We start from the raw sequence: 26,201 nt of genomic DNA, 5'->3' as shown, positions 1-26,201 counted from the left end.
AGAGGAGGCTGGGCACCCAAATTCCTGAGTCTAGAGGCAGGAGGGAGCTGGAACTCCTGGGTCCTGGGAAAGGACAGAACTGAGCACTCACCTGGACTCCTGGGTCCTGGGTGAGGAGGGAGCCAAGAGCCAGGACTTCTGAGGCTATTGGAGAAGTTGGAGGGTAGGGCTTCTGTGTTTGACTGAGGGGGCGCTGGGGCTCAGTCTCCTGTGTCCCTGATAGGGCAGGGAACAGGACTCTCTCTGGCCCCATGGGGGTGGGGGTGGGATCTGAGACTCAGGAGGTGGAGAGTGGGGGCCTGGACAACGTAATCCCTGAGGGTGCAGGTTCTGGGGGTTGGGCCTGTGGAGTCCCCCGGAGGCTGGAGATGCTGTTTCTCATTCTCCAGGATGGGAGACTGCCCTCAGAATCCCTCATGGGAGAGGGCTGTGCATCCAAGACGGGTGGGGCTGGAGCTGCCCTCCTGAGCCACAGCAGGGAGCAGGACCCTGGGGTCCCCAAGGGCAGAGGTCTGGGAGGGGTGGGTGTGAGGGGCAGAGGAGGGGCTGAGGAGTGAAAAGCCACCAGGAACGGAGGATAGCGAGTGTTAACCCTGCCAGGGCCAGGCCACAGCTGTGGGTTATTTTGGGGCAGAGGGGGGCTATTCTGAGAACTGATTGAGCCAGCTGCTAGGGGAAGAGCAGAGGAGAGGAGGGACATGGGGAGCTAGGATTCGGGAGGGACAGGCATTCTAGGAGCCCCCACCTCCATTCCTGGGAAGACAGTGACCCAGGATCTCTGTGAAGGTGTGTGGGGTGGCAGAGAGAGCCTCTGGGCAGAAGAGAGGGTATAGGCTTTTCCCCATTATGTCAGTGGGATAGATATGCCTGTGCTACCATGGCAACCAGACAGGAGCCTGATTGACAGCCAAGAGAGAACTCTTCTCTGTCTGGACCCTCACCCCTTTAGGAAGCCCCTAGTGCAGGCTGTAATCCGTTTCTGGGAACCAGGAATCCAGGCCCCAATGCCCTCCTCCCTCAGACCCAGAAGCCAGGAGTCTGGGCTTCTAGCCCAACCACCCCAGGCAGCTAGTATTCAACAGGGGACACAGGAAGAGATGCTGTTATTTCCTCTAATTTACTAAATTGCTCTGGGCTGGGAGCCAGGGACCCCTGTCCCCCAGCTCTCCACAGCTGTACCCCCCCACCCCTGCAGACCACACTGGACTGTGATTCTTTCACGGAGAATGGGGGAACAGTGGCTAGAGTAAGGGGACAAAAATGGGCTGGGGTTGTGGTGAAGGTGAGGGGCATTTTCTCTCCTTAGGATGCCCCACTAATTTTTTTCTCTCTCTTCCCCCACACACCTGACCCCTTTTCCCTTTCTCATCTCTTTTCCCTCACTTTTTCTTCCTTTATTTTTGATCCCTCCGCCACTCGCATTCCTGGCCTTCCTTTCATGTCTGTGCTGGGCACCTCCCTGGTGGGGGTCTTGATCTCTGCCTTGCCTGCTATTTCTGTCTTCCTGTTTTCTGTCTGCTCTGCCTGCCTCCTCCCTCAATCCCTAATTCTGCCTGGTTCTCCCATCTCTTGTGTGTGCCTGTCTCTCGGTGGCTGTGGGGTCTCTGTCTTCCTGAGTTTCTTTCCATCTTCCTCATCTCTCTTATCTCTCCTGCCCTCCTTCATCTATCTGTGCATCTCTCCTTGCCTCCCTAATATTCCCGCCCTATTTGTCACTCTGTCTTTTCTCTTGGCCTCATCTCCCTGTCTCTCACCCTGAGCCCCTCTATCCCTCTCTTCTCCCATCTCTTTCCTGATTTCTGTCACGCTCTCTCCCTATCTGTCTATTGTTTGCATCTCTCTTCCCATTTCCCTGGGTCTCTCTTTCTGCTCCCATTCTAATCCCATCTCTGTGGGTCTGTTTCTCATCTGTCCTGTCTCGTCGTCCTCACCATCTGTACTTTGCCTCTTTTCTCACTTCTGTATATCTCCCCTGTCCCCATTACCCCCCACCACTCCCCACCTGGGTCTCACTCTTTGCCTGCGTCTCTCTGTCACTCCAATCTTTTCCCTCTCCTTGCCCATCTTTACGTCTCTCCCTCCCGGTATCTCATCTTCGTGTATCTCTTTCTGCATCTTGTCTCCCTGTCTCTGTCTTCCCACCTCTGTGCCTCCCCCTTATTTGTGCCTTTTTCTGCTCCCGGTGTCTCCCCGTCTCTGTGTGCTCTCCCTTCCTCCCGTGTCCCTCGCCGGCCCGGGCGCTCAGAGGCCGCCCGGCGGGGCCCGCAGGCGATGCGCAGCGCCGGTGGCCCCGGCGGCCCTCGGGGCCCCGCTAAGATGCTGCTGCTGCTGGCGCTCGCCTGCGCCAGCCCGTTCCCGGAGGAGGCGCCGGGGCCGGGCGGGCCGGGCGGGCCCGGAGGGGGCCCCGGCGGGGCGCGGCCGCTCAACGTGGCGCTCGTGTTCTCGGGGCCCGCGTACGCTACCGAGGCAGCCCGCTTGGGCCCGGCTGTGGCGGCGGCTGTGCGTAGCCCCGGCCTGGACGTGCGGCCAGTGGCGCTGGTGCTTAACGGCTCGGACCCGCGCAGCCTCGTGCTGCAGCTCTGCGACCTGCTGTCGGGGCTGCGCGTGCACGGCGTCGTCTTCGAGGACGATTCACGCGCTCCTGCTGTCGCGCCCATCCTCGACTTCCTCTCGGCACAGACATCGCTGCCCATCGTGGCCGTGCACGGCGGCGCCGCGCTCGTGCTCACGCCCAAGGTGCGCGCGACCTGAGGGCGGGGGGCAGGGGGCAGAGGCGAGTGGCCGGGCCCATCGCGGTAGGGGCAGGACCATTCACGTGAGGAAGGCGTGGCTTGGAGGGGCGGGGCCAGCCATAAGGTCAGCTTCTGGAGAAGGGTCCCGGCAGATAGTAAGGGTCAGGACGTCAGGTCCAGGTGAGGGCGGGGCTAAAGTGGAGGGGCGTGGCCTATAAATGAGCTGGAGGCATGTGGGGACTTTCTTGGAGGTTCATATAGAAGTAGGGTCTGAGAGGCCAGTCATGGATGATCAGTATATGGGGAACGTTGAGGATTCTATGGAAGAGGGTAGGTCAAAGTGGCAAAGGCCTCTGGGATCTGGGCAAGAGGCAGAACCAGCCAGTGAGGGGCGGGACTGGGAACAAAAAGAGACCAGCCTGAGATGGCAAGATCTGAGGGAGGGATGGGATCTAAGATCAGCAAGGGAGGAGTCACTTGGAAAAGACTGGGGTTCAGAAAGGGGTCAGGTCTAGTGAGGAGGCTGGAGCCAGGAAGGCAGAGACAGGGAGGGTTGGCCAGCTGGGCATGGGATCTAGAGATCTACACAGAAGAACAGAGTCATCAGTGAAAAGAGTATGAGAAAAGGAGGAGTCATTAGTGAGAAGTGGGCTGCGGAGGGTAAAGCCAGGCAGCAAGTGGGTTTGGGGACGTGGGCCAGTCAGAAAGGGCAAGTCCAGGGAGGAGGCAGAGCCTTATCTCTGTACTAAAGGGGTGGTGTCTGCAGAGGAAGCTGGTCCAGGCAATGGGGTTCTGGCAGGGACCTACCCAGCATAAGGTGTGGTAGGCTCCTGGGAGGATGAAGGCCAAGCCACTCAGAGGCCAAAGCCAGGAACCTGCAGAAGAGGTTGAGGTAGAGGCTGGAGCTGGCTGTGGCCTGGAGAGAGGCCTCCCTCCCGAGGGCACAGGAGAGGCCTGCTGGAATGGACTTCTGGTAGCTAAGGGCAGAAGTGGAACTAGCCTAGTGTGCAGACTGAGTAGGAAAAGGGGTCAGCTATGAGAAGGTACAGAGAAGGGGTAGGGCCTATTCAAGGTGGAGCCAGTGTGGCAGGTGGGATCATCAGAGGATAGGGCCACCTGAGTGGGTGGAGCCTAAATCTCCACCGTTCCCTCCTGTGAGGACCAGTGGCTTTGTAACTAGATTACTATTGCATGCTGGGACTCGTAGTTCTCTCCTTTCTAGAGCATTCTGGCAAAGGCCTTTGTCCAACTTGCTTTTTCTTCTCTTTGGCATAGGAGTTGTCCATAGATTTCTAGGCAGATCACCTTTGAGGTGAACTTATTACTTCCTGGATGCCACCTCATGGCATACCAAGAAATGTGGTCTCTCCTGACTCCTTTGCTGAAAAGTGTGGTCTGCTCTGTTTATTGTATCCTGGGCACTATGGTCCACTCTATATACGCCAATTTCCTTTTGGGAAATGTAGTCCCTCTATGTCTTTGGATGAAATAAAGAGTGGTCCTCATAGCTCCATCTGTGTCCCCAATGAATGTCAGGAACTTGGCTCTCTCAGTACACCTTTATCTGCAAAGGGTGAGGTCCTCTCAGGGGTTCATCGCATACTGGAAGACCTTATCCCCCTGGAACAACTGCCCTCTCCCTGGCCCTTATGACCACAGGACAGGCTTTGAGAGTAAATCCACTTGCTCTTCTCATTACATTACTGGAAGATTTATTAAGGGCCAATTCTACACCAGGGGTGTTTTAGATTCTGAAGAATACAGTTATAAAAGGAGTATATGTATACAAGGTCCCTGTATGTAGAGACAGCATTCTAATGGAGAAGCAATAAATAAATAAATAACATAATAAAAATCTGTCTTGGAGGAAAGCAACAGGATGTTGTAATGACCGAGATGGAGCTTCAATCGATGACAGTCAGAGGAGGCCTCCCTGAGATGGGGACAACTGAGCTGGGGCTGTGGAATGAGGAGGGGTAGGTCCAGCATGGAAGAGCTGAGGGAAAGTATCCCCAAGAGAGGTAACAGCTCATTTGAATAGCCATAGGTGGCGATTGGCTCCTCTGTTGGAAAGCCCCTGAAGCTTAAAGGAGCTTGATGTGTTTGAGAAAGAGCAAAGAGTTAGGGGTGGTGGGAGATGAGGTCAGAGAGTCATGGGGTCCAGTTCATGCAGGGCCTGTGATCCACAGAGAAAACTTTGGCTTTGACTCTAGGATAGACTCATTGGAAGGTTTTCAACCAAGAAGGGATGTGATCCAAATTAATATTTTGAAAAGATCACTCTGGCTGCTGTCTGGAGAATGGACTGGAAGATCCAAGAATGGAAGCAGAGATAGGTTGGGAAGCTGTTGTCATTGTCTAGGCAAGAAGGTGATGACAGTGGGGGGTTGTGACAAAGACATTAATGAAGAGCGGACAACTAGGGTTATGTGTTGAACAGAGAGCCAAGAAAACTTGGAGATGGCCTGAATGCAGGCATGAGGGAAAGTGAGGGAAAGGGTGATTTAGCTTTGAAATCTGAGCATCTGGGTGAATAAGGAAAAGACGGTGAACAGGTTTGAGGTGAGAGGAAGATAGAGAATTCTATTTTTGACATGCCAATTTTGAGATGCCTCTTGGAAAGCCAAGGGGAGATGTTGAGTGGAAGGTTTGTCCAGAGCTCACAAGAGAGGTGGTGACTGATTATAGGAGTCATCAACACCTCTAGGGTTGTCCAATAAAACTTTCTGCAAGGAAGATGGTCTAGATCTGCTCTATCCAAAATGATAGCCACTAACCATGTGTGGGTGTTAGACACTTGACATGTGGTTAGTGAAACAGCAAACTAAATTTTAGTTAATTAAAATTTGAATGGCCTTGCCTGACCAGGCGGTGGCGCAGTGGATAGAGTGTTGGACAGGGATGCAGAGGACCCAGGTTTGAGACCTCGAGGTTGCCAGCTTGAGCGCAGGCTCATCTGGTTTGAGAAAGCTCACCAGCTTGGACCCAAGGTCGCTAGCTTGAGCAAGGGGTTACTCGGTCTGCTGAAGGCCATAGTCAAGGCACATATAAGAAAGCAATCAATGAACTAAGGTGTTGCAACGAAAAACTGATAATTGATGCTTCTCATCTCTCTCCATTTCTGTCTGTCTGTCCCTATCTATCCCTCTCACTGACTCTCTCTCTCTCTGTCTCTGTAAAAAAAATAAAAATAAAAATAAATTGAATGGCCTTAGATGGCTAGTGGCTACCATATTGGGTAGTGCAGGAGACAGTATTTAAATGCATGGATCTAGATGAGATCACCAGTAAGAGAGGACAGAGAAGAAAAAAGAAGATTAGGGTACTCCTGTGTTTAGAATTCTGATTGGGGAACAGAGTCTAGCTAAGGAACCAGACAAAGAGGGGACAGGAAGATAGAAGGAAAACCAGAGAAGAGCAAGTCCACTCAGCAAAGCTTCTTCCAGTTAGGAGAGACAGTACTTCCAGCACCCTCATTGCATGCTGGGGGATATAGTTCCTCTCAGTGATGCTGGAAACTATAGTTCCCATACTGGATGCTGGTGTATTCATTATGATAATGTTACCCCTCTAACAGATAAACCCCTACATCTCAGTGGCTCACTCTGAAAAAAAGGTTATTTCTTACTCATATAAAATCCAAAAGGTGTTCTTGACTGGAGGTGGCACGCCTCCAGATGGTGACTCAGGGGACTCAGGCTCTTCCCTTTTGTGTCTCTGTAATCCCCCAGGACTTCAGAGTTCTCTTCTGAGTCCTCTGCATCTCCCCGCAGACAGGGAAGAAAGCAAGGTGAACGGGGGAGAGTTTTAGTGAATGAGCCTAGAACCCAGTTACGTGGCTAGTCCTAACCCAGGAGGAGGTGGGTCTGCTGAACAGCTGATCAGTCTGTCATTTTGAGAGCTGTTATCCACCAGTGGTGGCTGAGAGCTGTGGCCCTTTATCAGCTTTTGGGAGATGAGGTCCCCTCTTGACCATTGGGCACTGTGATCCCTTGTTGGTTGTTGAAGGTCCCATACTGTCTCCTGCCAGCTGTGATCCTTCCATCAGGAGACCTGACACCCTCTTCCTCCCCCGCAGGAGAAGGGCTCCACCTTCCTGCAGCTAGGCTCATCCACAGAGCAGCAGCTTCAGGTCATCTTTGAGGTGCTGGAGGAGTATGACTGGACGTCCTTTGTAGCCGTGACCACACGTGCCCCTGGCCACCGGGCCTTCCTATCCTACATCGAGGTGCTGACTGATGGCAGTATGGTGGGCTGGGAGCACCGTGGGGCGTTGACACTGGACCCTGGGGCAGGTGAAGCCGTGCTGAGCGCCCAGCTCCGCAGCGTCAGTGCCCAGATCCGCCTGCTCTTCTGTGCCCGCGAGGAGGCTGAACCTGTGTTCCGGGCAGCTGAAGAGGCTGGCCTCACTGGGCCTGGCTATGTCTGGTTCATGGTCGGGCCCCAGCTGGCTGGAGGCGGAGGCTCAGGCACCCCTGGGGAGCCCCTTCTTCTGCCAGGAGGCGCCCCACTGCCTGCCGGGCTGTTTGCAGTGCGCTCTGCTGGTTGGCGGGATGATCTGGCCCGGCGTGTGGCAGCTGGCGTGGCTGTAGTGGCCAGAGGTGCCCAGGCCCTGCTGCGCGACTATGGCTTCCTGCCTGAGCTTGGCCATGATTGTCGTGCCCAGAACCGCACCCATCGAGGGGAGAGTCTACATAGGTGAGTGGGGCAGGGGTGGGAGGGGTGGGGGAAGACTCCAGAGCCTGACTACGTAGGATACTTACTGCCTCAGTGCCTCGAGTAGATCACGTCCTCTCTCAGAGCTTCAGTTTCCTTTTCTGTGAAATGGGTGTAATTGGGTCTCCTTTCTAGGGTTAAATCAGGTAATTTGGGAAAAGCACCTAAGACATAGTGAGTGTATTACTATATTTCATGATTTTAAGATGCATATTTTTTGACAGTTTCATGTCTTTAAAATCAAAATATGCCTTACAATGGATGGCTTATCGTGGTTTAATTGGGCTTGACCTGTGGTGGCGCAGTGGGTACAGAGTTGGCCTGGAACACTGAGGTTGCTGGTTCAAAGTCTTGGTCTTGCCTGGGAAAGGCATATACGACAAGCAACCAATGGTTTAATTGGAAGTATTTTCTTTCTTTGTGGTACATAGAGATAGTGGTGCATCTTCCAGTTTATAGCATCTTAAGAAATACCCCAGTTAGAGTATGAGCTGAACTTCAGTAACAAAACGACTCAACAATCCAATGGCCCAAACAACCTGAAAATGCGGGGTCTAGGTTACCAGGAGACTCCGTAGCTCCATGTGACCGCTCAAGGACCCAGTCCTCTCTCACTTTGTTGCTCTGCCATCTCCTTTACCCACAGTCAAAGCTTGGTCGTGGGCAAATCTGAATTCCAGCTCATGAGAAGGAGAAAGAAAGGAAGTGGAAAGTAATTTCCTTTGGGGCAAGTGAGGTGGAAGGGACAGATTTAACCCCCCATTGGTGAGAATATAGTCACATGGGCTAGCTTACTGGCTGTTTACCACGTTCATACCGATGGTTAGAGGTGGATTCTGATTGGCTAGTGCCTGCGTTGTACTGATTGTTAGATGTTTTGAAAGTGGCCCTTGCATGTGCCCTGGGTTAGCTGCAAGGAAAATTGGAGAATATCAACTCTAGCTGGGCAGCTATCCATATAGCACGGTATTTTTTTTTAGAATAGGAGAACAGGGTGGGGGAAAACAGCATGTCTACCATATGAAACCTTGTGAGTGGGGAAACTGGTGAATTGGGTGACAGAAGAGCGGAAGGAGAAGCCTGTATCCTGAAATAAGCTTAGGAAGAGGCGACAGTGGAAAAGAAAACCTAGGGAAGGAGAATTGAGGACTGGTGAGTTGGGAAACACCCTGAATGAGGAAAACATCCCTCGTTCATAAATACTGAGTTCAGCCTGCTAGGAACTAGGGCTCATGCTGGGCGCTGGGAACACAGATTATAAAGACCATGGACTTCTCTTTAAAGAACGCAGGGTCCTGTAGGGGCGGCAGACACGAATGGGACAAGGACAACACAGCATGCTGCTTGCAGTAATGGAGGTTAAATGGGCATCATGAGAGCACTGGGGAGAGTACTGTCTAAGCCAGGACATTTTTGGTTGCAAGAAGCGGAGTCTCATTCAAGTTTCCTCGGGGAAAAGGGGTTTATTGGAAGGAAAAACACACACAGAAACCCAGATGTCAGGAATTGAAGCAAAGGCACCCCCATATACACACCACCCTGAGCTTGCCACTCCCAACTACTGTCCAGTCCCTTTCAGGTTTTTGTTTTTCTTTTATTTATTGTTTGATTTTTAGAGAGATCGAGAGAGAGATTGAGATCGATTTGTTGTTCCACTTATTTATGCACTCATTGGTTGATTCTTATATGTGCCCTGATGAGGGATCGAACCCGCAACCTTGGCATATCAGGATGATGCTCTAACCAACTGAGCTAGCCAGTGAAGGCCCAGTTCTTTTCTTACTACCACTTACCCGGGATTCTGCTTTCTCCTAATACTCATAATTTCAGCTCATCCTGTTCACCACCCATTCCTGCAAATGTCACAGTCAATGTCCTTCTGAGAGGAATTTGATTGGCCTCAAACTAGGTTATGCAAGTCATGGGTCAGCCTGTGGAGACAGGGAAGTTTCCAGGAGGAGGAGATATGTAAGCTGAGACCTGAAGAATGAATAGCTCTTTCATTCATTCATTCACTGAAAAGCCCTTTATTGAGAGTCTACTATGTGCCAAGCACTGCTTTAGGTAAGAGGGTATATAGTATTGAACAAGGACCCTGTTCTCACAGAGCTTACAATCTCACAGGGAACTAAGAAAAGGAAAAAGAAATACCAGCAGGCGATAACTTCTGAGATGAAAATAAAACTGGTAGACTGTGATAAGAAATGTCTAGCACGCTAGGTTACGTGAGGTCACTAGGAAATGTCTTTCTTAGTATGTGAAATTTGGAGGTAAGAAAAAGAAAGAGCCTGACCAGGCAGTGGCGCAGTGGATAGAGAGTCAGACTGGGACGTGGACGACCCAGGTTCGAGACCCTGAGGTTGCCAGCTTGAGTGCGGGCTCATCTGGTTTGAGCAAGGCTCACCAGCTTGAGCCCAAAGTCGCCTGCTCGAGCAAGAGGTCCCTCAGTCTGCTGTAGCCCCCAGTCAAGGCACATATGAGAAAGCAATCAATGAACAACTAAGGTGCCGCAACGAAGAATTGACGCTTCTCATCTCTCTCCCTTCCTGTCTATCCCTATCTGTCCCTCTCTGACTCTTTCTGTCACACACAAGAAAGAAAGAAGGAAAGAGAGAGAGAAAAAAAGAAAGAAAGAGAAAGAGAGAGAGAGAGAGAGAGAAAGAAAGAAAGAAAGAAAGAATGAAAGAAAGAAAGAAAGAAAGAAAGAAAGAAAGAAAGAAAGAAAGAAAGAAAGAAAGAAAATGAGCCAACTATTGGTAGATTTGAGTGAAGAAAAGGGGGAGAAAACAGAACAACAGGTATTGTCTGCTTAGAAGCCTGCCTGAAAGAAAGCCAGTGTTGCTGGAGCTTAACGGGCAAGGGGGAGGGGCTCTGACTGAGGGATAGAGAAACACATGGGCCTCATTCAGGGCTTTTAGGCCAAGTTAAGGGGTTTGGATTTGATTCTAAGTGTGGTTGGGAGTTCACCAGAAAGAGAATATTCCAAACAGGGGAGCAGCATTGTGGAAAGGCCAGAGGGGAGAAAAACCTGGGCAGGTTGATGGTGCAGAGTAGCTCAGAGTGGATGAAGGCAGGAGAATTAGGGTTTGGGGGTGATGAGGCTGGGAGGTGGATGGAGCCAAGCCACAAGGGCCGTGGACACCAGGTTGAGAGTCTCGGACATTCTTGTGGGGCACTGGAGAGCAATGGGTGGGTTATAAACAGGGGAGAGATGAAGTCAGTTTTGGGTGTAGAAAGACCCCCACGGGGGGGGGTAGTGTGGGGAACAGAATGAAGGAGAGAAGTTGGAGGCTGGAGGCCAGGCAGGAGGCCGATGCAGGGGTTCAGGAGGGCTATTAGGATGGAGAGGAGGGGGTGGGGCAGAGAGATCCCAGAGGCAGGAAGGATGGGGCTCGGGGATCAATGGCCTGGGCAGGGGAAGTGAAGGGATAGCTGGGGATCTTGCCAGGTGACCGGGGCAGTGTGAAAGGCTTCACAGTGCAGGATGTCATTGCAGTGAAGATATCTGGGGACCCAGAGACCCTCGGGGGCTTCTTCCTAGAGGAAGGGACATTTGAGCTGAGTCTTGAAGACATAAGTATTGGTCAGGATGGCCCTGGCCGATAGGCTCAGCAGTAGAGTGTCGGCCTGGCACGTGGAAGTCCTGGGTTCGATTCCCGGCCAGGGCACACAGGAGAAGCGTCCGCTTCTCTACCCTTCACCCTCTCCTTCCTCTCTATCTCTTTCTTCACCTCCCGCAGCCAAGGCTCCATTGGAGCAAAGTTGGCCTGGGTGCTGAGGTTGGTTCCATGGCCTCCGCCTCAGGCGTTAGAATGGCTCCTTGCAATGGAGCAACAGCCCCAGATGGGCAGAGCATCGCCCCCTAGTGGGCATTCTGGGTAGATCCTGGTTGGGCACATGCAGGAGTCTGTCTCTGCCTCCCCGCTTCTCACTTCAGAAAAAAAAAAAAATCGGTCAGGATGAGAAGGGAACAGAATTAATGTTTTCCAGGCAGGAAAACAGCACTTGCAAAGATCTAGAGATAGGAAACAACTTGATATGTTTGGGAATGTTTAGTGTCTGAGGGACACAAAGTGGGTTTGAGGTGCAAAGAGTTTGAGCAGCAGTCAGAGATGGGAGGGCCAGAACACTCAAGGTCTCCCCTGCCTCAACCCAGGCTGAGGGTCTGGGACCTTGTGCGAGCACTGGGCAGCGAGGGGAGAGGACCTAGCAGAAAAAAGGCATATTGGAGTTTTCAAGATCTTGGAGAAGCGATTCTACCTGGGGGCTGGTCTGGTCAGTAGAAAGGGGACTTTTTCTGTTTTTGGCCACAAGAATCCAGCCAAGATCCCCACATGTCCCCATCTCTTCCTCCTGGGCAGGTATTTCATGAATATTACCTGGGACAACAGGGATTACTCCTTCAATGAGGATGGCTTCCTGGTGAATCCGTCCCTGGTGGTCATCTCCCTCACCAGAGACAGGACTTGGGAGGTGGTGAGTCCCTGCCCCGCCCTCAGGCATGGACACCTGGGTCCTGGCACAGGTGGGGGCTGAGGCTGTGGCCTCTGGCCTCTGAAGGAGGCAGGAGCTGGGAGCCGGGACTTCTGGGTCCTAGTGGGAAGAACTGGGAGCCCAGACCCAGGAGGAGGAGGGAAATGGGGCCTAGACTCTTGGATCTGAGGGAGAAGGAACTGGGTGCCTGGGCCACTAAGGTGAGGCCATTCTGGAAAGTCTCTCTGAGAAGACTGAATCCCCTTCTCTTGGCCAAGGTGGGCAGCTGGGAGCAGAAGACTCTCCGACTCAAGTACCCCCTATGGTCCCGCTATGGTCGCTTCCTGCAGCCAGTAGATGACACGCAGCACCTCACGGTGGCCACGCTGGAGGAGAGGCCCTTTGTCATTGTGGAGCCCGCTGACCCCATCAGTGGCACTTGCATCCGAGACTCTGTACCCTGCCGGACCCAGCTCAACCGCACCCACAGGTGACAGCCCGGAACCAGGAGTTCAGCGTCAAATTCATTCTCCTTTGAAGCCCAGTAGTCCTGGCCCCCGCCCTCTCCTTTCTTGGGACCCAGGACCCACACCGCCCTGCAGCTTGGTGACCTTGGACAAGTCCCGTAACTCCTTTGGGTCTCAGGTTACCCAGAAAATGCTAGCCTTAGTTTTAGCTGCTGCTTGTTCCTCCCTGCATAAGGCGAGGGGTCCCTAATGTTCCCAAGCCTGCTTGTTCCCCGCAGCCCTCCGCCGGATGCCCCCCGCCCAGAAAAGCGGTGCTGCAAGGGCTTCTGCATTGACATTCTGAAGCGGCTGGCTCACACCATCGGCTTCAGTTATGACCTCTACCTGGTCACTAACGGCAAACACGGGAAAAAGATCGATGGTGTCTGGAATGGCATGATCGGGGAGGTGAGGCGAGCAGTACAGGGTGGGGGCGGTGCCCGGGCAGGCGGGGGTTGGGGAGGGAAAAGAGGGCTGGACCCGGAACCCTGTGTCAGAGAGGGTGGGGCCAGGAGGGGAAAAACTTGGGGGCAAGAGGGGTGTGGCCAAACAGAGAGAACGCCTGGATTTGAGGGGTCGTGGCCCCGAGAAGGCCCCCACCTTGGCGAAAGGGCAGGGCCAGGAGGAGGTACCTTTGTGGTGAAGGAGGCGGGGTGAGGAGGGTGGAGCTTCTATAGGGGCGGGGCCTGGAGGATGGAGCATCTTGCTGTAGGGAGCAAGATGCTGCCAGGCCCACCTCTTTTTATTTGTTTATTTATTTTTATTTAATTTTTAATTTTTGTGTGTGGCAGAGACAGAGAGAGAGTCAGAGAGAGGGACAGATAGGAACAGACAAGAAGGGAGAGAGATGAGAAACATCAATTCTTCTTTGCGGTTCCTTAGTTGTTCATTGATTGATTTCTCATATGTGCCTTGACTGGGGGGCTACAGCAGACCAAGTGATCCATTGCTCGAGCCAGCGACCTTGGGCTCAAGCTGGTGAGCTTTGCTCAAACCAGATGAGCCTGTGCTCAAGCTGGAGACCTCTAGGTCTCGAACCTGGGTCCTTCACATCCCAGTCCGACGCTCTATCCACTGCACCACCGCCTGGTTAGGCAGGCCCACCTGTTCCTGGACTTTCACCTCCACCTTTCCTGACCGACTCTGCGTCCTCCTTCGCACCCATCCATCCTTCTAGCCTCTTTCTTACGCTGTTACTCATCTCCTTCGGGGGGCCAGTATTGCCTGCCTTCTGCCTATGTCTACCTAAGCCAGCCAGGTTCCCTCACCCCCTCCTCGCCTTCACCCCAGGTGTTCTACCAGCGTGCAGACATGGCTATCGGCTCCCTCACCATAAATGAGGAGCGATCTGAGATCGTGGACTTCTCCGTCCCCTTCGTGGAGACAGGCATCAGCGTCATGGTGGCACGCAGCAACGGCACCGTGTCCCCCTCAGCCTTCCTCGGTGAGCTTGGGGCCCTGGGATGCTCAGGCAGGGGGCACTGTGTGCGCCAGCCCCATTTGGAATTGCCTGTGCTCGCGGTGTGACTCCGGTGAAGTGGCCTCACTCCTGAGCCTCAGTAATTTTTATTACCAGAAGCATTTTAACCATGAAGCTAGGTTAGCTTCAGGAGCCTTTTGCACAGCCTCTTCAAGGCCCTGCATCTGACTTTGTATTCTGGGTTTTGTGTTCTTTTTAAGAAAAGGAACACAAATTATATGAGCTTCAGGGCCCACAAAATCCAAGTCTTCCCCAGTATATGTATAGATATAAAATGAAAAATAAAATGAGGCAAGAGATTAGCATGGTCCTGGCACACAGTAAAGGCTCAATTCACCATCAGACAGGGTTTACTGAGCACCTAGTGTGTGCCAGGCTCTGAGCTGCACACAAATCCCTGCTTTCTAAGAGCTCTTGGCCTTCTGCAGGGGACAGGAAATATACTCTTAAAGGGATACACGGACAAAATCACTTAAGATGGTATCAAATACTATGAGAAATTAAGCCAGGGGAAGAGAAGGAAAGGAATAGGCTTGGTGCTACAGTGGTTGGGCAGGCAGGCCCCTTTGAGGAGGTGACTCAGTCCTGTGTAGATCTGTCTGAAAAAGCATTCTAGGCAGAGGGAACAGCGAGGATAAAGGCATGAAGGTAAGAATGTACACGGAGTATTTGTGAACTAGCAGGAGGCCTGTGTGGCTCCTGCGTGGAGGAGGAAGCGATGAGAGGGCTTAGAGGGAGGCCGCCCTGGGCCTCGGTAGGAAGATTGGGTTGTACTCTTACTGAAGCGGCCAGGTCTTTAACTACAGGCGATGGTAGAAAGATGGCGGCGAGGTTAAGACAAGGAGACAGGCTTGAGATGTGATTAGAAAGCTGACACCCGAATGGGCTGGTGACTTTGAGGTGGATTGGAACAGGATAGAGATCTCATTTACTGAGCTTGGGGAAGACAGAAGGAGAGGTGAACATCCGGCCAAGAGCAGCAGTTCTTGTCAGTTCCTGCTTGCTCTCTGAAGTCTGAGCAAAGCTCCTGGGAGGAGGAGGTGCTGGGAGAAAGAACAGCCTTCCTTTGTGTTTTGTTTTCTGTATTTTTCCCCAAAGATGCCTCTGTGGCTTCCTTTTTGCACCAAGGTCTCTGCAGGGCACCTTGAGATGCACCACATGGGGCCCCTGCTTTCAGCAGGGGAGTGACAAGGTCATATACATGACCCACCATGTTGCCGAGTGGAGACAACAGGCATGTCCTCAGATGCTGCAGTGACAGTCCAGGGTGGTGACTCTGCTGTGACAAGGCAGTCCTAGCCGCTTGCACTTGGCCCATGGAAATCAAATCAGCCAGCACTAATCTCAAGGAAATGGCATATTGTCAGTGAACTCCCAGAGGCAGTGTGAGGAGGGGACACATGAGCTCGAGTTTGTCTGATGGACACATCAGGATGGCACCTCTGGCAGGGAAGCTGTGGAGACCAGGGCAGAGAGGGTGTGGCTCATCGGGGAACTGAGTTCTGGGGTGTTAAAGTGATGGGCTCTTGAGAGAGTGCTCAGGCTGGACAGGAGGGCAGGAGCACGGCTGAAGGTGTGGACTTTGTCCTGGGGTGCTGGGGAGCCACTGAGGACTGCGAGCCGGGAGAGGTCAGGTCATCTCTGGGCCATGGGAAGGAGGGGCAGGATTGAAGGGAGAGACTGGGGAGAGAGGACAAGGCATGATCCAGGAGTGGAGACAGGAGGAGGGACTGGAAACTGACAGGCTGTGGCTGGTGAGGGGGAGAACGGGAGGGGGAAAGGATGGCAATGGGGGTTTGAGTTGTAACTGGACAGATGGTGGGCGCCCAGGATGGGGAACCCGGGTGTTGGTGCTGGGCTCACTGTGGGACGTGAATGGCCTGGGAGGATGGCCAGGGAGAGAAGGAGACTCAGGTTTAGGGCTCAGGAAACATACTTAGGAGACACTTTCCATTTGGTGGTTAAAACCACAGAACTGGCTGAGATGGCAGTTTTTGAGAAAGACTGGCTCCCAGGAGCCTGTGTGGACAGTGAGGCTGTCTCCAAGATGGAAAATCTGGGAAGGGGGCAGAGCCCAGAAGGGGTCACATCTGGGCTGCACCTTGGTTACATGTCAGTGGTCCCCCAGTCTTTTGCTTGGCTGAGCCATGATCATCCCCTTGCCCCCAGAGCCCTACAGCCCCGCCGTGTGGGTGATGATGTTCGTCATGTGCCTCACTGTGGTCGCCGTCACTGTTTTCATCTTTGAGTACCTCAGTCCCGTCGGTTACAACCGCAACCTGGCCACGGGCAAGCGTGAGTCCCCTTCATCCCCTACCTCAGAGCACCTGGACCACACACAGAACTACATTTCCCATCACTGGGGTAGAGCTGTGGCTCCTTAAGGTGGTGGAGGCCCCAGGGGCCACTGGGAATTGTACTTCTTTCTGCTCCCTCATTAAGCAGAAGGGATTTTGGGTACATGTTTCCCCTCCTGGCCCCCTGCAGGCCCTGGTGGCTCAACGTTCACTATTGGAAAGTCCATCTGGCTGCTCTGGGCCCTGGTGTTCAATAACTCGGTGCCTGTGGAGAACCCCCGGGGTACCACAAGCAAAATCATGGTGCTGGTGTGGGCCTTCTTTGCTGTCATCTTCCTTGCCAGCTACACAGCCAACCTGGCCGCCTTCATGATCCAGGAGGAGTACGTGGACACTGTGTCTGGGCTCAGTGACCGAAAGGTGTGTATGTTTGGGGAGGGGGGATTGGCTGGGGTTCGAATTACAGAACTTGTCACATGGGAGGCCAGAGGGGAATTCCTGGAGGTCTCTTCCCAGAAAGAGTTCCAAAATGGGAGACTTCTGAAGCTCACAATAAACTATTTAAATATTTTCAGGGGAAATGTGTCCCCTGAAATGTCTGAGAGATAGCAGTGTCAAATGGGAGAGTCTAGAGACCATCAGTTCTCTGAAACCGTGATGAAGAACTAATTTTTGAAATTTCTAATCCAGTGGAGACCAATGCCTTTGTAAAATACAATAGAAATTAATTACTAAAAGAGTAAAATTTAAAACCAAGACATGCAAATTTTAATGTTTGAGGTTCAAAAGATGTAAAATTATTCTGCCAAATTGCTATAAATGCTGACTCTCCATTTCTGTACTTGCTTGTCGCGAGTCACGGTGTGTTCACTGGCTGTCATGACCTCTCAGAAGGTGGAGAAATCAATTCACAGGATGGCCACAAGCAATATTTTTTAATGGAATGGAACAGAATAAAAAATATGTTAAAAAAAAGTATGTTCAACTGTATACTGCATCTTACAAAATAAGGAATAGTATGGTTTTATGAAACATTTGTCTTGGTCATACACACACTTGACATTGACCTAGCACACACCTGTCTGGCTACATCTGTTCTTAAAATAGTGAATATTTCTGAACAGATTGGTAGATAACAATTTCCCCAGCAACCCCTGCCCACCAGGCCAGCCCCCGCCCCTGGGACCTCCCATGATCCAGCAAGTTAAAGGTTAACACCTGGAATCTCAGGGTTCTCCAGGAGCCTTCTTAAGTTCTATACTGTAGCCAGTGCCTTTTTTGACTGGACCACAATCAGGCCATGCTGGGTGTTAAATATTTCAATATTACTGATTAGGTGTGTGTGTGTGTGTGTGTGTGTGTGTATATATATATGTATATATCTGTGAATGCATAGGTATCTGTGGGTGGGGCATAGCGTTTCCCACTGTGAGCAAGTTTGAGAAACACTTCTGCACTGGGATGACCTGCAGTTGGCAAGTGTCTACCCAGATGCCCCCAAGGGGCGCCCTAGTAACTCTCCATTCTGCTCCAGTTCCAGCGGCCCCAGGAGCAGTACCCGCCCCTGAAATTTGGGACAGTGCCCAATGGGTCCACGGAGAAAAACATCCGCAGCAACTACCCCGACATGCACAGCTACATGGTGCGCTACAACCAGCCCCGCGTAGAGGAAGCGCTCATTCAGCTCAAGGCAGGGTCAGCGCAGACTCGGGCCAGGGGCGGGGGCGGGGGTGGGGTCCTGAGGAGACTGGAGATGGCGAGGGGTCAGGGGTCAGCGCGGGGTGGATCAGCTTGGAAGGCAGAGGTCACTAAGGTTGGGGGTGAACCCCTCCTCCCAGAAATAGGGTCCTTGTGATGGTAGGGATCCAGTTGTTCAAATCCTGGATTTGTCCCTTCTTGGCTGTATGACCTTGGGCAAGTCACTCAACCTCTCTGGGCCTCAGTTTCCTCCTCTGTAAAATGGGGGTAACAGAGGATGCACCTCATAAGGTTGGTATAAGAACTATTATGGTTATTAGTTAATATAATATATTATTTGGTTATTATTGTTAGTTAATCCATGTAAAACACTCAGAGAGGTGCCTAGCACAACTGTCTGTTTGCTGCTGTCATCATCCTCATCATTATCATCATCATCATTATCATTTTGTTACTATTAGGGATGAACTCAATGGAGTGAATATTTGGATTAAATTGAGTTACTGGCCTGACCCGTGGTGGCGCAGTGGATAGAGCGTCAACCTGGGATGCTGAGTGAGGTCTCAGGTTGGAAACCCCGAGGTCACCAGCTTGAGCACAGGCTTGCCAGCTTGAGCACGGGGTCACCGCTTGAGCATGGGTTTATCAAAATGATCCCATGGCCTCTGGCTTGAAGCCCAAGGTCACTGGCATGAGCAAGGGGTCACTGGTTCGGCTGGACCCTGTGGTCAAGGCAGATATGAGAAGCAATTAATGAACAACTAAAGTGCCGCAACTACAAGTTAATGTTTCTCATCTCTCTTTCTGTCTCTCTCTCTCTAATAATAATAATAATAATAATAATAAAAGTTTTGGACCCAAAGTACAGTTCAAGGTTACAACGAAGCTCTCTCACAGTAGATCTCTCCCTGTCTCGCCTTTATTTAGTCACTCAGCATGCATTTACTTTCTTGGCCCCTATTCTATACCACACAGTGGACAATTAGACCTCAATTCCTGTCCTCAGGGAGCTTAGGGTCTAGAGGTAGGAAACAAACTATAAATATGCAAGCAGAAAAATCAGCAAGGTTGTTTCAGAAAGTCCTGGTGAGCTAGAGTATGACTGAGCTGGGATATATTCACCAGGGTGTTCAGGGTGGGCCTAAAGGAGGTGACTTGAGCAGAGCCCTGAAGGGAGTGAGGGAGCTAGCCAGGTAGACTTACAAAAGCAGAGCCTTGCAGGCTGAAGGAACAGGGTGTGTAAAGGACCTGAGTTGGGAGTGGTCTTGGCTTTCTGGAGGAACATAAGAAGGCCAATGTGGCTGAAAAATGGAGAGCTCAAGTCTGAGGATAAATGAGAGGAGGACATGGGGTGTGACCTTCGAGTATGAGGTCATGGCTGGGTTTTAATCAAAGGGCAGTGAGAGGCCTTGAACAGTTAGCTCAATTTGTTAAGAGCATCATCCCAAAACAACAAGGTTGTGGGTTCGATCCCCCAATCAGGGAACACGTGGGGAAACAACCAAAAATATGCATGACTGAGTGGAACAACAAATGCTTCCCTTCCCTCCCCCTCCTTCCTCTCTCTGTCTCTCTGAAAATCAATAAATATTAAGCCCTGGCTGGATAGCTCAGTTGGCTGTAGCGTCGTCCCAGATCATGGAGGTCGCTGGTTTGATTCCTTGGTTAGGGCATATACAGGAGCCATGGGGAGGGGACTTGTAGCGGCGGGGTGTGATTTTATTTGTTTATAAATGTCTCCTCTGGCTGGCTGCCATGTGGAGAATGGGTGGAGTGGGGTATCAGGGGACCAGAGGGGTCAGTTATCATGCCCTTTAGCAGTGGTTTTCAACTGCCAGTTCACACACTGGTGCCAGTCCACAGACCAGTGCCAGTTCACCAACCGGTGCTAGTCCGCTGGGTGGTTAACTCTCACTGACCAGTGTGAAATTTGTGGTGGACAGATTATAGATTCTATACTCTTTTTTTGTTTGTTTGTTTTGTTTTGTTTTGTTTTTTGGGGGGTTGTATTTTTCTGAAGTTGGAAACGGGGAGGCAGTCAGACAGACTCCCGCATGCGCCCAACCGGGATCCACCCGGCATGCCCACTGGGGGGTGATGCTCTGCCCATCTGGGGTGTTGCTCTGTTGTGACCAGAGCCATTCTAGCACCTGAGGCAGAGGCCATGGAGCCATCCTCAGTGCTTGGGCCAACTTTGCTCCAGTGGAGCCTCGGCTGCGGGAGGAGAAGAGAGAGACAGAGAGGAAGGAGAGAGGGAGGGGTGGAGAAGCAGATGGGCGCTTCTCCTGTGTGTCTTGGCTGGGAATCGAACCCGGGACTCCTGCATGCCAGGCCAATGCTCTACCACTGAGCCAACCGGCCAGTGCCAGACTCTATACTCTTCATTCAGCATCAGGGTGGTTAACTCTTTCCTGGACCAGCACGAAATTTCTGGTGGACCAGCAGCAGTCGGTGGACTGGTGGTTGGATACCACTCCTTTAGAGCACCTTACCCCGAGGCCCAGACTTTGCTCACCTCTTAAGTAGCCGCTCCTAACCAGATCCTATTTACCCCTGGTTTTTTTAGAATTGTTGGGCTGCAAGAAAAGAAACCTGATCAATCTGGTTTATGTAAATACAGGGGGTCCTTAGGTTAAGGCACAGTTCTATTCCTGTGACAGTGATGTAACCTGAATTTTGGTGTAGGTTGAAACACACCCTAGCCTAACACAAATGGAGCACTTGTGCTTTTAACAGTCCACAGTGGTGTAGGTAAACGTACCAGGGGATGCCGACTCCCTCACTCAAAGGCTGTGTTGTTACTGCATATGCTTCCACCACGCACAACTAAACTAGTTCGCACACGTAGTCCATAAGTACGATGCTAATGGTGTAAGCTGAAATACTCATGTCTAAATTTTTTGTTTCAGTTTTTAATGGGAGTGAGCATCGTAAACTGGAAACATCATTTGTCAAGACTGTGGTAATCCAAGGACCCCCTGTAGATGGGTTTGCATAAGGATACAGTGAAGTCTCTCAGAACAAGTTGCAGAAAGTAAAGCTAGACTTTGAATGAATGTGCAAGTCATGCATTCATTTTTTTAAAAAATTAAGAGTACCAGACACAGTTGTGCACTGGATAATGGTAGTCAACAAAATAGGTAAGTTTTTTGGGTCTGTTAGGAGTGCTTAAACAGACAAGGGTTACTTTATCTCTCACAAGAAGTCCATGGTGCCTGACCACACGGTGGCGCAGTGGATAGAGTGTTGGAATGGGATGCAGAGGACCCGGGTTCGAGACCACGAGGTCGCCAGCTTGAGCACGGGCTCATCTGGTTTGAGCAAAGCCCACCAGCTTGAACCCAAGGTTGCTGGCTCCAGCAAGGGGTAACTCGGTCTGCTGAAGGCCCACGGTCAAGGCACATATGAGAAGAAAATCAATGAACAACTAAGGTGTTGCAACGCGCAATGAAAAACTAATGATTGATGCTTCTCATCTCTTCGTTCCTGTCTGTCTGTCCCTATCTATCCCTCTCTCTGACTGACTCTCTGTCTCTGTAATAAAGTAAATGAAAAAACAAAACAAAAACAAACAAACAAAAAAAAGAAGTCCATGGCTGGTGTGCTAGCACCATCAACAATTCAAACTTCTCTCCATGTATCTGTTCCGTCAGCCTTGGAGTACAGGCCTTCATGCTCACTTTGGTTGCCTAATGGTCACAATATGGCTGCTGTCCCTCTGAAGCATATCTTGGTTCCAGGAAAGAAGGAGGAGGAAGAGTCAAAGAGTGGAGGATTTTCTCCTGGCAAGATTTTGACTTTTTTATTGGGAAAAGGTATGCTTTTCACAGGGACTTCTGGCTGTTTCTCAGAATGTGTCAAAGGGCCACTCCTAGCTGCAAGGGAAGCTGGCAAATTGAGTATAATAGCCTTCTAGCCTCTGTTATGGGAAATGATAAAAGAAGAGATTGTGGAAGCCAAGCCGTCAGCCAGGGTCATGCCCTCATGCAGTCTTTATTTTACCACCTAGCAGCTTCTCTCTTGCGCCTTGCCCTCCAATGCCCTATTGCCTCTCTCTCGGTTTCTGGGGGCCACACAGTCCTTTGTTTCCCATCTCTGTGAGTTCTCTCCATGCTTTCCCTACAAGCCTCTCCTTTCCCATACTGAGAACTTCAGCACTTTCTTATCAGTCTTACCATCTTTCTCTCATCTCCTGAAACTGCTGTTCTCTCTGCCCAACTTTAACCCCTTCAAGGAATTGCCACTTTCTCCTTGACCCTCCCCTTGAAGTATCATCAGCACGAGGTGATTTTGGTAATAAGCTTTTCTTTATTAACCAAGACTTTGGGCAGGCCTACTGCTGATGTTTCCAGGGTCAGCCCAAGAGTACATATGAAGGCTCCCATACCGTAAATCTACTATTTAAACTTTATAAATCAAGCTAGCAAACCATTCAACTTGTTGGATCCTCCTTCCTTGACATATATACATTACGAAACAGAAAGGCTAATAAGTTTAAGTTTAGAACTCTCCAAGTCCCCTGAGAGAAGCTGGCACCTTGTTCTCCTGCCCTTCCCATCCTCCCAAGGCTGCCTGCATTCTTTGGCTCGGGGCCCTGAATCCCTCAGATTCTGCTGGCATAGTCACATGTCCCCTTCTTTGACTGACCTTTCCACCTCCCTCTTATGAGGACCCTGTGATTATATTGGGCCCATATGGATAATCCAGAATCATCTCCACATCCTAAAATCCTTAATTTAATCACAGATGTCTTTGAGGGGCCATCATTCTGTCTACCACAGTTTCCTAGGGCTGGGAAATAATAAGCTCCAAGGGAGGTGCTGATTTTGGCTGGGCACCACCCCTGGCCCCAGGGACTCCGCAGCAGGGAGGTGGGGAGCGGGGTCCTCAGAAACGTGGGTCCAGAGCAGCACTCCCTTGCTGGAGGTCTAAGGTGTGTACTGAGTCCAGAGAATCATGAGCAGAGGTGATAGGACATAGCACAGAACAGGACAAATAGTTGGTTTTTAAAAAGATTTTTTAAATTTATTGATTGATTTTGAAGAGACAGAGAAAAAAAAAGAAGGGGAGCATTCATTTGTTGTTCCACTTAGTTGTACATTCATTGGTCACTTCCCATATGTGGTCTGACCACGAATCCTTAGTGTTCTGGGGCGATGCTCTAACCAACTGAGCTAATTGATCAGGGCCTAAAAGAGTTTTTTATATTTGTTTTTATTTATTTGTTTGTTTATTCATTTATTTTTTTTATTTTTAAGTGAGAGGAAGGGAGATAGTAACACAGACTCCCACATGCTCCCCGACCAGGATTCACCCAGCAGCCCCAACTGGGGCTGATGCTCTAATCAGCAGGGCTATTTCTTTTAGTGACTGAAGCTTATGTGTTCCTCAACACCAGGGCAGGGCAACACTTGAACCAACCAAGCCACTGGCTGTGAGAGGGGGAGAGAGAGAGAAGGGGAGAGGCAAGGAGAGAGAAGCAGATGGTCACTTCTCTTATGTGCCCTGACCTGTGATCAAACCCATCCATACACTGGGCTGACACTATACACTGAGCCAACCGGCCAAGGCCTATTTTAAAAAATATTTTATTGATTGATTTTGAGAGGGAGGAGAGACAGAGAGAGAAGGTAGGGAGTTGGGAAGCATCAACTCACAATTACTTCTTGTATGTACCCCAACCCAGCAAGCCCAGGGTTTTGAACCAGTGAGTTCATCATTCCAGGTTGATGCTTTATCTACTGCGTCACCACAGATCAGGCTAAAATGGTTGTTTTTTAAATTGTGCATTTATTCATTCTTCTCTCTAGAGACCAATTTTCCATATATTCCTTTATAGTGCTGCGGTTATCGTGTCCCCATAGCCATTGAGTTCCTAACAGTTTCTTGGGGTGCTTAACAGCACTGTTTTCCCCCCATTGATTTGAGTAAGAGAGCAGAGTGAAAGGGAGAGAGACAGACAGACAGGAAGAGAGAGAGATGAGAAGCATCAACTCTTAGTTGCAGCACTTTAGTTGTTCATTGATTGCTTCTTATACGGGGGGTGGGGGGCTCCAGCTGAGCCAGTGACCCCTTCCTCACACCAGAGACCTTTGACTCAAGCCAGTGACCTTGAGCTTCAAGACAGCGACCTTTGGGCTGAAGCCAGAAACCATGGGATCATGTGGATGATCCTGCGCTCAAGCAGGCAACCCCGCCTCAACTTTGAGTTTCTAACCTGGGACCTCAGCGTCCCAGGTTGACACTTTTTTCTCTTACTTGTACTTCTCCCTCTTCTTCCCCATCCTCATCCCTTCCTTTGCTTGCCCTGACCCCCAGGTGCCACCTCAGTTTCTCTAACCTTTAGCATCTAGAAAGCATTGGCTCCAACTCCCTTTCCTAAGAATTCTGTAAATTTCCAGACTTCTCAGGGTCAGCCTCTTCATGCTCCTCTTTGCATGATTTCACTTTCTGGACCATCTCACTGGCCCAAGTGTTTTCCCGGGTCCAGAGCCTATTAGTCAGAATTGGAACCCACCCGTTCCTTAGTCCCCACAAAAGCCCCCACTGACATCGGGCCTGTGTGTGCTGGACTGTGGGGGAAGTGGGGGGCGTGGCTGCCAGCCCCGGCCAGTGTCAATGCTGTGCACGCTGCTCTGTAAGTGTAACTTTGTTAGCGGCCACATGAAAAGACATAAAAAGAAACAGATGAAATTAATCTTAATAATATATTTTACCTAACCCAGTTATTTGAAATATTATGGTGACATGTAATCAGTACAAAAATGGTTGAGACCTTTGGCATATTTTCTTCCCACATGAAATTGTGGAAATCTTTACACCCACAGCATATCTCATTTCAGGCTGGCCGTATTTCAGATGTGCAAGACAGCCACGGTGGCATGTGCCTGCTCTGTGGGGCAGCCCAGTATATATACATCAACTAAATGCAAAATGTTTCATCTTGAATGTGAAACTTCAGGGAGCTCTGGCCATGCCACCCACCCTGGGACTCTTTCACTTCCTTACTCACCCCCAGATCCCTTCCCAACCAGCCAACTAACTCCTCCCTTCTCCCCCTTCTTCCATTTTGTCCTCCTCAGTCCCTCTCTCCAGGAAGGCCCCTGGGATTTCCCTCTCTTCTGTAAGGCAGGGCAGCTTTCCCAGGCTCTCCCCACCCACCCCTGCTTCATGCCCACAAAGTGCTCTTCCCCAAGAGGCCAGAGGACCTTCCTTCCTGTTACTACTGCAGGCACCCCTCCTTTTCCTAGTCCATGTTGTTCTTCTTTTCTTTCTTTCTTTTTTTTTTTTGACAGAGACAGAGTGAGAGTCAAAGAGGGACAGATAAGGACAGACAGACAGGAACGAAGAGATGAGAAGCATCAATTCTTCATTGCAGCACCTTAGTTCATTGATTGCTTTCTCATATGTGCCTGGGCCCTGGGCAGGGGAGGGGAGTCTCCAGCAGAGCAAGTGATCCCCTTGCTCAAGCCAGTGACCTATGGGCTCAAGCCAGCGACCTTTGGGCTCAAGCCAGGGCCCATGGGGTCATGTCTATGATCCCATGTTCAAGACAGCGACCCCATGCTCAAGCTGGTGAGCTTGCGCTCAAGCCAGCCACCTTGGGGTTTCAAACTGGGTCCTCTGCATCCCAGTCCGATGCTCTAGCCACTGCGCCACCACTTGGTCAGGCCATGTTGTCCTATTTTCAAAGAGCAAGAATTCAGGAACTGGTGTGTGGGAGAGGAACCCCATATCCTGAATCTACTTGGTTCCTGAGTTTGAAGGAATAGGTGACTGTGTGACCAGCAAGGGACACCAGCCCCATCTCAAATAAATAAATAAATAAATAAATAAATAAATCTAAATCTATCCTGTCCTTGAGTTCAGAGAACAGGGGGTCCCTGTACTGTTTTGTTTTTGTTTTTTCATCCAAATGTCAGACACAACCCTAGCCCTTACTGAGTAAAAATAGCTTAAGGCTTACTCTCCTGTCTTTTTATATTTTATCTTTTTATTACAATATAATACACAAATCTCTCATTGATTGTCTATGTATGCATTACACCTCCATGTGGTCGCATCCAGAATAAGGCGTGGAAAATATCCTACTCCCAGAAAGGTTCCCTCTGTGCTACCATTCACCGTAGGGCATCACTGTAAACTGGTTTTGCCTGGTTTTGAATATCAATCTCATAAACAGAGTCAAACAATGTGTATAGCAGCTTTTGCGTCTGGCTTGTTTTGCCCAACATTTCTACCAGGTTGTGTGTTCATTAGCTGTATCCCACTGAGTATACCATTATGTGAACATACCAGA

The 26,201-nt window shown here is 50.7% G+C and overlaps 1 protein-coding gene across 1 annotated transcript in view; it reads left to right on the top strand.

Annotated features, from left to right (window-relative positions):
- Nucleotides 1–26,201, top strand: part of GRIN2D (glutamate ionotropic receptor NMDA type subunit 2D) — a 37,585-nt gene that overhangs the window by 981 nt on the left and 10,403 nt on the right. Inside the window, exons 2-10 of the mRNA XM_066271650.1 lie at nucleotides 2,246–2,736; nucleotides 6,811–7,430; nucleotides 11,810–11,924; nucleotides 12,200–12,411; nucleotides 12,667–12,835; nucleotides 13,718–13,871; nucleotides 16,077–16,202; nucleotides 16,395–16,624; nucleotides 17,739–17,899. Of these exons, the coding sequence (XP_066127747.1) occupies nucleotides 2,272–2,736; nucleotides 6,811–7,430; nucleotides 11,810–11,924; nucleotides 12,200–12,411; nucleotides 12,667–12,835; nucleotides 13,718–13,871; nucleotides 16,077–16,202; nucleotides 16,395–16,624; nucleotides 17,739–17,899 (2,252 nt within the window). The 5' untranslated portion in view covers nucleotides 2,246–2,271. The remainder of the gene's footprint in view (nucleotides 1–2,245; nucleotides 2,737–6,810; nucleotides 7,431–11,809; nucleotides 11,925–12,199; nucleotides 12,412–12,666; nucleotides 12,836–13,717; nucleotides 13,872–16,076; nucleotides 16,203–16,394; nucleotides 16,625–17,738; nucleotides 17,900–26,201) is intronic.

Source organism: Saccopteryx bilineata, chromosome 3 (genome assembly GCF_036850765.1).
Source record: "Saccopteryx bilineata isolate mSacBil1 chromosome 3, mSacBil1_pri_phased_curated, whole genome shotgun sequence".
In the NCBI taxonomy this organism is placed as follows: domain Eukaryota; kingdom Metazoa; phylum Chordata; class Mammalia; order Chiroptera; family Emballonuridae; genus Saccopteryx; species Saccopteryx bilineata.
The sequence above is the reverse complement of the archived record's forward strand: the minus strand, read 5'-3'. Positions and strand labels throughout refer to the sequence as shown.